The 10,698-nt window shown below is 39.5% G+C and overlaps 1 protein-coding gene across 4 annotated transcripts in view; it reads right to left on the minus strand.

The window, feature by feature from the left end:
- Nucleotides 1-10,698, minus strand: part of LOC122080916 (CHD3-type chromatin-remodeling factor PICKLE) — a 119,670-nt gene that overhangs the window by 95,842 nt on the left and 13,130 nt on the right. For all 4 annotated transcript variants that reach the window (XM_042647798.1, XM_042647801.1, XM_042647800.1 and 1 more), the window contains 8 exons: nt 5,616-5,753; nt 5,359-5,513; nt 4,635-4,796; nt 1,577-1,824; nt 1,365-1,460; nt 1,140-1,276; nt 828-1,043; nt 635-742 (listed from right to left, as the gene is read on the minus strand). In XM_042647798.1, the coding sequence (XP_042503732.1) occupies nt 635-742; nt 828-1,043; nt 1,140-1,276; nt 1,365-1,460; nt 1,577-1,824; nt 4,635-4,796; nt 5,359-5,513; nt 5,616-5,753 (1,260 nt within the window). The remainder of the gene's footprint in view (nt 1-634; nt 743-827; nt 1,044-1,139; nt 1,277-1,364; nt 1,461-1,576; nt 1,825-4,634; nt 4,797-5,358; nt 5,514-5,615; nt 5,754-10,698) is intronic.

A 10,698-nucleotide genomic window follows, 5' to 3' on the forward strand; every position in this document is an offset into this window, starting at 1 on the left:
GTTTGTTCATGCATTTGCTTGGACATGTAGTTGATCGCTTTGGTGCTGGTCTTTGGGTTGCCTGGGTGCCTTTTTGGGGTTTTTCTTTCTGCTCTGATGCTCTCTTCTTATGCCCATTTTGGGGCTTGCAGCTTCCTTGTTTCTCACTATTTTCCTTTTCTTTTTCTTCCATTGCTTATCAGCGAAAAAAAGAATATGAGGCAAGTTTTCAACCATGCCCATCCCCACAGGCCCCCATGAAAATTCAGATTTACTTGTTTTGTGTCCCAGCAATTACAAGAAACATATGCCATTCCTTGGTCTAACTATCACAGTAACTTTTTGTTGGTCATGAAGGACATGTGGCAACAACGATGGCATCAAATGTAAAAGTTACAAATAAAGAACAATCACTAGCATATGCAGAGTATCACTCCATTTACTCTTGTTTTGTCAGTCAGCAATCTTTAATATGCACAGATTAAGGTCAGGCAAAGCTATAGGAACAATTAATCCCTGATTATAAGCATTTCAATCAACAGGATGTCTAATAAAATAGGCTGGCTTGTAACAGATAGGAAGGATACACCAGAAGTCAAAACAATAATATACAATAAACAGATAGTTCTATCTTTTATTCAAATAGGGCTCCAACCTGAAGAGGTGTGCCGGTTAAAAGAACACGATGTCTACTGTAGTACTGTTTCAACAAAAGAAACAACTTTGAATCTTTATTCTTCAGGCGATGACCCTCATCCACAATCTGCAGAAAGATATGCCAGCATCATAATGGCATAAATATTTTCATTTGCAACTGAAAATGCTTCTAATGGATTATAGGATATTACCATGCACTCCCACTTTATTGGTTTCAAAGATGCCGTATCAATGTTAATCATTTCATATGATGTTAAGAGGACATCAAATTTTATTCTGTCTTGCTTGCTTTCGCTACCAACTTGGTTAGTCTTTTTTTTCTTGTACTTCTTAAATTCATTTTTTGGAAAGAAAAATTCATATTCCCTGATAACAGCACGAGCTTGGGCATACCCAACATACATCACCTGCAGCAAGTTTACTTTCAGTCCAAACCACATTTTTGACAAAAGACAAGCAGGAAATGGAATGTACAACTCCATTGAGAAGTTCAATGAACATACAACATTCAATTGAGGTGCCCAAGTCGCAAATTCACGTTCCCAGTTACGCAATGTTGAAAGAGGTGCCACTACTAGATGAGGAGAAACATTCTCCTCCACTAGAGATGCTATGAAAGCAATACTCTGTATAGTCTTCCCTGTACTCAGAGAGCAAACCCTTAGATGTGCCATCTGATTGTAATCAATAAATTCAGTGCTCATTGTAATTGGACAGGAACAACTCACCAAGACCCATTTCATCAGCAAGGATCACATGAGTTTGTTTCGACCATGAGAAGCGCAAGAAATTCAGCCCTTCAAGCTGATATGGGTGAAGTGAGCCTTCAAGTACACCAGAGAATGAGAAGAGGTACATGATAATCAACCAAAATTATGACGTAAAAAAGAAGAATATTCCCTTAACAATCAAGTTCAAATGATTTGCACAACTATCATACCTCCAGAAAGAAATTCAGGGCTATGTTCATAGTGATGAAATTCTTTCTGCTTCTTTTTGTATTCCTTCATATCACGAATAGAATTCTTCTGCTTATTGGAATATGATCTGAGACGCCTCGACTGAATTCTATTGAATCTTTCAATTTCAGGTTTAAATGTGGAAATGTCCGACTCAAGTTCCCAATAACATTCATCATAAGAGAGCTCTTTCCATTTTACGAGGTACTCTCTCTCACTTTCATTTTCCCTGTAAACATTTAACATGTAATATACAATCATCACCCAGAAAATACTTTTTTAATTAAAATAAATAAATAAATCAATAGGAAAAATTTGACAGTGAAAGAAGGTGTGAGCAAACAAATATCCGACTCCCACTAGGCACACCTTGGGCCTCTCACACGTGGGTGTTTAGTGCTCTTCACTGCTTTCAGTGAAAGTTGAATGGTTCTCATTCAACCCTCCCTCGTATGACCCGATCCATGCGATTGTGGGGTTAGTATGGGCCCGCGGGACTAGTTAGGCCGAAGGCCTGGATATCCGTCGTTAGCCCAAAAAAAAAAAAGCAAACAAATATCCGAATGCTACAATAATTACATATAAATATTCTCAATGTGCTCCAAGATGGACATTCCACACCTAAAAAATTTGAAAAGACATATATTCGAGTCCATCCATTGAAATGAACAAAGTATATACTCTCTGATAATTAAAAGCTACCTACCATAACAAGAAAAGCTAATGATATATCTCATGAAAACAGTAAATACAAAAAAAAATCATCCAACCCATGTCATTCATGAGATGAACCAGAGAATCTCAAACTACAATTAAAGAGTATCAAACAGTACATATGGGAACATATTATAGCTGATTTGGGAGTAGCTCTGATACATGATAAGTTACGAGAAAGTTGTATGAGGTGGCATGGCCATGTTCAACAGAGGCCTGTGGATGCTCCAGTATAGAGTAGTGATTTGATTCAGATTGAAGGAACTAAAAGAGTCAGGAGAAGACCTAAAATGACCTTAGAAGAAGTGGTGAGGAAAGGCATGCATAGCTTAGGCATTGTATCAAGTATGACCTCGAATAAAGCTGATTGTTGTTGTTGTAGTAAACAGTACATATGGCATAATGGCATTAGATCTTATATCTTTAGCCTCTCGATTGCAACTTCAGTTTCAATGAAATGTGTGAAGTGCAAATGAGATGACGGATGATTTAGCGAAGCAAGAGGGTTGCTAACCTAGATTGTGTTTTGGGAAGCCATTCCTTTGTAACTTAGCAGGGATTGTTGGGTTTTTAGTTCCATGCAGCACTAGGCTGATGATTGTGTCCCCTATTGTGTCTTGTACTATAATTGATGTAGATTAATTACCAAAATAGGCTTGTTTTATTAGGAATAAGCCTAAGGTTGGGTTCCATAAATGTTAGGCCTTTGATCCCATGTGTTTTGAGTGTAATAGACCACTTTTATAGGTCTAAAATGGGGGGTCTAAGATTGAATACGGGATTACTAGTCAGTTTCCATTTTCATTAATTTCCTTTTTAGTTGGGCTTGATTTGATTTATATTAGTTTCCTTAGGAGTCAAGTTATTAATTGAATCAAGTCATTAGTAGTTAGTTTCCTTTTTCAACTAGTTTCTAATTTCAGTTAGTTTCTAATTTCAGTTTTTAGTAACTATTGTATTAGGAGAATATTTGGTTTCCTTTTTGAGGAACATTCTATTTTGTAATTCCCTCCCCCCATTAACATTATAAATAAAGAAGAGGAGGCTCCTAAAAGCCTAGAATGATTTTGAAAAACAAATTAATGGCTGCTGCTATTGTCTTCATCATGAAGATTTGTCTTGTGTTTGATCAAGGCTGAAAGAATTGGTGTTTGATCCAATTGACTCTTTGCGGTGTGAAGCCCAAGAGGTTCCTTTTAAGTGTTTTATTCTTCTTCTAATTGTTACTATTCTTCTTCTTATTGTTACTATTCTTCTTCAGCCATCTCAGGTAAGTGATCTGATCTTCTTTAATTTCTGATCTGAGAATTTTTCCAGAAATTCCCTAAGCATCGATCATCCTTACTGGACTATTTAGCCATCTGATTGGCCTCCAATTTGGATCGAGTACTACCCTTGCTGGAAGGAGGGTTCGATCCAAATCTTAGGCCCATCGGACCAGGGGTTTGTCTGATCTGAGGTTTTCTACACTTCTGACCGACTGTGTTTCTGCCCAGATTTCAGATCTGGTTTGACTTACCTGTTCCTGTGGCATTTGTTTCTGATTGTGGCTTATTAAATCCTCTATACCTGCTGCTGGTTAGTCCATTTTTTGGTGTAATCTCTGATTTCAGAAACTCCAGATTCTGGTTTGAAAATTCTGATTTACAAGGGCTGTTCGACTCTCAGTTCTGGACTATTGTTTGCTGCCTAATTTTGGGTGATTATTGGTTGTTCTTTGGTTTAAAAGTTCCTGCAGTTTTGGGTCTAGTTGGGTGTCCAATCTAGTCCTACATTAATAATCTTTTTACACCAATAAATGGCTGCTTATCAACAACCAAAAAGAATCAAGAGCAAACAAATTTTAGGTCCAATTGTCACCTTTCTATCAATGAGTAAAGAGGATGTTCTCTAGACAATAATCCATCCAAGAAGGCATCTTCCAAATCCCTTGGGAAACCCAGTTTGCATTGAAGAAATGAAGAGAAAATTACAAACTATGTCCCCACACCTAAAAACTCAACCTTATTGCTCAAAAAGGTGCACGAGTCTCTATTTTGTAAACTATATATGTAGAATGCAAGTTTCGGGAATAACACAAAATTCAAGTCTAGATAAATCAGGGAAAGGAGATAAAGGGGCATTTAGTCACAACTTTTTTTAATAAATGAATTGGTGCAATCATCCACCAATAATAATAAACTAAGTTCAATCCAAATAAGAAAATAAGGAAATGATTCAAATCACAAGATGCACTACACCAACAATATGCCTCAAGAGACTCAAGTAATAACACCAAAACCTAATTTCATGATAAAATGGTATGAAAATGTCAAATGGTAGAACCTGGTAGCAAGAATCCTATCAACGGTTGTCCATTCAGGTCGAATGGCAACAAAATCATCCTCAGAGTTATTAATTGATGACATTTGACGATGGAAGTTGTTCACTTTGGTCTTCAGACGAGGATGTGCCTTGAAAGCTTTTAGAAATTCCTTCTCTGGCACCCTAAGGAAAACAATAAGTGGCTAGCGTCAAGCGCGAAACATTACAAGGCCAATAAACAAATATATATATATATATATATATACGCAAAATCAGCTGATGGTAGTTGAATACAAATTTAGATAATGCTTTATTCTTTGTGTTTTAGAAGACAAATAGGGCCATTACCCAGTGCGGGATTTGCCTATGCACGGTCCTGGGAGGGGGTGAGTTTGGAATCCATCCTAACATTTAGCATTTTTGCGCAAAGTGGCAGCCACAAAGACTCAAACCCAGGCATTTCCCTGGCACCCCAAACCTTCTACCATTGCTCTAAGCAATGGCCCCTATATTTTAGAAGACAAATACTCATGTCATTTTGTTTCCTTAATATTAAAACAATATATATGCTATAAAAAAGATAAATGGATTCAAATTCAAATCTGACCCCTTTACAACCCTACACATACCCCCCCCCCAAAAAAAAATGTGGAAGGGTGCTGGCAACAAAATAGAGAACTCTTTGTCAAGTGAACATTATCCCCCATTGAAAACTAAAAGGAAAATTAATTAGACCAGGAATTACCATGTACAGTGTAGATAGGATAATCCCTTCCACTTTACAAGGTACTGTTTGACAAATATTTGCTTTGAACCAAGCTTTGAGGCATCACTATCATCAGCTACAGTAGGCCGCATTTCACAGTCCAATATCTTGTCAATGTCATTCAGAGGGCTTACCTGTAACATCCAGTAATAATAATTTCAGCGGTGCAAAACACTACAACCACGACCAGTATCATTCAAATCCAAAATGGTCAAATCTACGTAGAGCCAACATACACATTCAGGGCAATTCCAACTGTTGGGAAGAGGAGATTTGAGAGGTGGAAGTAAGCACTTCGGATGGTAAGCATAACTGCATGTGTCACAGTTTAGAAGACTCCCACTTTCTCCGCACGCTTGACAGGAGTCATCTTTCTACAAAAATGACACAGTTGAAGAAAAATTAAAACTTGGTTGTAAAAAAAATAGGGAGAAGTTTAGAGAAATCATTTTAACACAGAATAATCAAACTTGCAACTGCAAAGATACAATCTGAACCAAGGAAAGGAAAGTGTATCAAGAAACATAAAACGTAAGAGAATTTAACAAAGTATAAAATTTAAAGAATAAAAATTGGAGAGTTAGGGTAGGCACTAAAATGAAGGTTGTTCGAAATTGGAACCACTGCCTCTGGAGCCACCTTAGTGACTGAATAAATCTCTCAATGATCCATGGGAATCTCAAAATTCTAACATCAGGACACCTTACCAAACAAGAAGTTAGGATTATTCCTCTAATCATCAATGGCTAAAAGTTAGAATTATTCCTCTAATCATCAATGGCTAAAATAACTAGTTGCTTCTCAATGGAGAATCGCATAGAACACGTACCCTCATATAACTGCATAAAACATTTTATTACATTCTCAGATCACTATCAATTGCATATGAGGCTCATTATGTTTTTGTACCATATTTGCTTTCGTTGTATTAGGCCAATATTTTTTTCCAAAAACAAAAAAATAAAAAATTTATTCCTAATTAAGAAAAAAATATAAGGGCTAGGAAAACAATAATAAATAGAACGAGGACGGAGTATGTGGTGCGTAACTTTAGTTGCACAAGGACGGATAACGAAACGGTGAAACTCGAGGAGAGAGATACCGCAAAGAGACTATTTTAGATATCCAGGATCAACCATAAACAAAGACGGCAATATAAAAGATGTATCTCTCACAGAAAGTAGGATGGATGAAGTGGAGAGGTGCATCTAGAGTGTTGTGTGATCGACGTATAACTATAATGCTTAAAGGAAAATTCTACAAGACTATCGTAAGACCAGGTTTGATGAATGGGGGTGGAATATTGGGCAATCAAGAAACATAAAACAGATATGTTGAGTGTAGCAGAGATGAGGATGTAGAGATGGATGTGAAGCAAAACTAGGAGAGATAGAGTAAGAAATGACCGGATAAAAGCTGATTTGGGAGTTGCCCCAATTCAGGGCAATCTTCGAGAATGTCACTTAAGGTGGTATGGTAAAGTTCAACGGAGGCCTTGGGATGCCCCAATAAGGAGAAGTGATCAGATCCAGATGGAGAAAGCTAAAAGAGCTAGAGGTAGGCCAAAAATGACCATTGAGGATGTTGTAAGGTAAGACATGCAGAGACTAGGTCTTGACTCTAGTATGACCTCAAATAGAGCTGTTTGGAGGGCAAAGATCCATGTAGCCAACCGCTTTTAGGTGGGATATTCCTTTTTTTTCTAACCTCATGCGGATCCATGTAACCAAACCCATTTAGTTGGGAAATGGCTGAGTTGTTGTTATTGCTATTGTTGTTTGAAAAAATAACAAGTAGCTACATAGTTGTTTTATGCCGGATTTGGTATGATTCCTATTTCAATTTCGTGGGTGATTTTTATTTCAGAAATTGTTTGATTTGATTTTGCACTTTATTAAAAATAAAACACTACCCTTCTTCTCCTAATGGTCACACCAGCACCACCATGGCCACCACTGCTGCTGCCACTACCACCCCCTTCTCGGCCCAAGCTCCGTCCCCACCACTACCCCCACCCTCTCCTAAAGAAATATAGAGAATCTATACTCAGAAATTGAATTACCAAATGGATTTCTTATGCTTGAAATATTTCAGATTGATCCAATCAAAAAAATTTCAATTTCTTGACCAAAAATCTTTTTGTTGACCATACGTAAAATCATTCTAAAATTGAAATTGAAACATACCAAATATGGCCTTAGTGGTCTCAGTTGGTGTGCCTCAGTTAATAATGGCTTGTTTTCTTAATGCAACGGTAAGGTGGTAAGAAAATGGCTACCCAAGGAGGACACTGCGGCAGTGTAGACATAGCATGGAAGCATGGAGTGCCAATCGGAGGTGACAAGAAAAAAAAAAAACATAATGTAATTACCGTGGTAAGAAGATCATGGAGGAGCACATGCATAATGCAACACTACGTGGCAGCTGAGGCTGCCTCAAAATTATTAAGGATTGATGGGTGCATCAACTGAATAAGGCTGGTGAATTTTTATTTTTTTTTAATGTACCTAACTGATGTAGGTTGAACCACTCGAATCAACAAATGGTTCCATCAAGTGCTAGGTCTGATTAGCCCAGCCAGCTAGCCACTCGAACCAGTATTGAAGTTCAGTTTTGGCCAAGATAACTCAGCCCAAGTTCTACCCATTCGAACCAGCCTTTTGGAAGGCCAAGTTTCTCTCATCGAGCCAGACTGTTGGCTACTTGGCTTCAGTTTTATCCTTTATTTCTGCCTTTTGTGAGGCCTAGTCAGAAAACAACCAAGAGGAAGAATGCAGTTTCTATAAGACCCCTGGAATTTCCTGTTGATTCCAGCATATAGCTGTATTTTTGTTTGTGTTGACCTAGTCAAACACAAAATGGGAGTTGGCTTTTAGTTTCTATTTTGTTTCTTTCTTAGCAAGCAAATCAATTAGAATAGGAAGTATTACTGTATTAGTTTCTAAGTAGGTTAGTTTCCTATTTGTTTACTTTCCTTTCTAAGTTTCCCTTTTTGTTTTAGTTTCCTACTTCTGCATTTCCTACTCCGGGAAGCAAGGCCTTGGCTATATAAAGGCCCCCAATTAATTGTAACAGTTAGACAATGAAATTTAAACAGACTTTTGCTTGCTTGCAAATGTTTTAGCCTGAGATAGGTTAGTTTAACAGCTGAGATAGCCGTGGATGAGAGACCCAAGGCTGACATAGCCATCCCCCACCCACATCTATCACTTCAATTCCTCTATCAACTACTTTTCTTCTTCTATTTTATCTGTTTTAGTTGTGAGTTGAATGATTGAACAAACCCTGTAGAAGCCCTCTTGATCAACCAATCAACAGTTAGACTAGGATAGGTTAGTTTAACAGCTGAGATAGCTGTGGATGAGAAACCCAAGGCTGACATAGCCATCCCCCACCCACATCTATCACTTCAATTCCTCTATCTTCTTCTTCTTCTTCTTCTTCTTCTTCTTCTATTTGATTTGGTTTAGTTGTGAGTTGAATGATTGAACAAACCCTGTAGAAACCCTATTGATCAACCAATCAACAGACATAGATTGAAGAACAGAAAACACCTCTGCTGCCCAGATCAAAACACACTTGTCAGTGGGATCTTATCCACAGGTCTTTTTTCCTTCTCCCCTCCCTCCCCTCCTATGGCCTAACCCCCCATGTCTTCCCCTCCTCTGACGGTTCCCGCCGCCGGACCTCCCTCCTCCCTTGATCTTCCCCTCCCCTCTACCCTCCTTGTAGCCGTAGACACCTCCTCTTCCTTCGTGCCACCTCCTGACCAGCCATCTCCCTCCTCTCTCCCTCCCTCCCCTCCTCCTCCTCCTCCTCCTCCTCCTCCTCCGCTAAAAACTGGTCCTCTGTAGCCTGTCCTTCTCCCCCCTCAAGTCGGCCTCCCTCTGGTTTTTGTTCCTCCCTCCATTATCGATGATCAAAAGGTTGGGTTTTGTCCCTCAGGTCTCTTGGAACCAAATATCTCGAAGGTTGGGTTTTGTCCCTCAGGTCTCCTGGAACCAAATGTCTCGAAGTGGCAACTATGTCTCCTAGAACCATCATCGATGATAAGAAGGTTGGGTTTTTTAAATGCATTAAAAAAAGGGGAGGGAAAGTACAAGGGGAGATTACAAACCCAATAAGGGTAACCAAAGCCCAGAAAAGACTACATCCAAGGCCCAATGGGCTTGAAGACTCAAAAACATGTCATAAAATACATGTCCAATACATCACAAAAGCCCACATGGGCTTATAAATCAAGCCCAATTCGGCAACACAACTCAAAACTCAAAACCCACATGGGTAGAGAGACAAAAATCAAGAAGCCCAAATCAAAGAAGAGGGGCAAACAAGACAGTTCCAAGTAGGGTTCAACCAACCGTACTCAACATGTGACCACACTTCAACATCGTAGCCACCAAGACAGATTTGGAGCTCCTCTGGCAAGAAAGGCAGCCACAGAGGTGGGGCTCTGGCCTTGCGGAGGGCCACGGCCAAGCGTTGGTGACAGTCGCAGCAGGAGGGATGCCGGCCTTGCGGAGGGCAACACCGAGACATGCAAGTCGCTGGCCTTGATGACACCAGTGGAGGAAACGAATCATTCTAGGAGGAGATGGAGAAACCGGTAAAACCAGATCAAGCCTACAGCTTGGTCAGCTGCAAGTTACACACAAACTAGGCAGCGGCTCATGGATAGGCTGCTGCAGCAGAGAGCGGAGAACTCGGCAATAACAAGGACCAGATCTGATCTGCAGCAAAGCCAGCGGTACAACGTCTCTCCAGATCTGAGCATCGGCTCAAGAAACCAACCCGATTTGAGGCTTGACGGTAAGGAATCTCAAGGGAGTCGGCAAGGGTGGGTCGTGACCTCCCGATCGTGTGAGACAGAAAAGGAAGGAGAAGAATAAAAGAAACAGAGAGGAGGAGGAAGAAGACAGTGGAGGGTGAGAGGGGGCGAGCAGCCCAACCTCATGGTCAGGCTGCTCCCAACAGCGACAACGAAAAAACCTTCTGGGAAAGGCGAGAGTGATGCAAATTAATTACCAAAATAGGCTTGTTTTATTAGGAATAAGCCTAGGGTTGGGTTCCATACATGTTAGGCTTTTGATCCCATGTGTTTTGAGTGTAATAGACCACTTTTATGGGTCTAAAAAGGGGGCTCTAAGATTGAGTACGGGATTACTAGTTAGTTTCCATTTTCATTAGTTTCCTTTCTAGTTGGGCTTGATTTGAGTTATATTTGTTTCCTTATGAGTCAAGTTATTAATTGAGTCAAGTCCTTAGTAGTTAGTTTCCTTTTTCAATTAGTTTCTAATTTCAGTTAGTTTCTAATTTCAG

Source organism: Macadamia integrifolia, chromosome 6 (genome assembly GCF_013358625.1).
Source record: "Macadamia integrifolia cultivar HAES 741 chromosome 6, SCU_Mint_v3, whole genome shotgun sequence".
NCBI classification, from domain to species: Eukaryota; Viridiplantae; Streptophyta; class Magnoliopsida; order Proteales; family Proteaceae; genus Macadamia; species Macadamia integrifolia.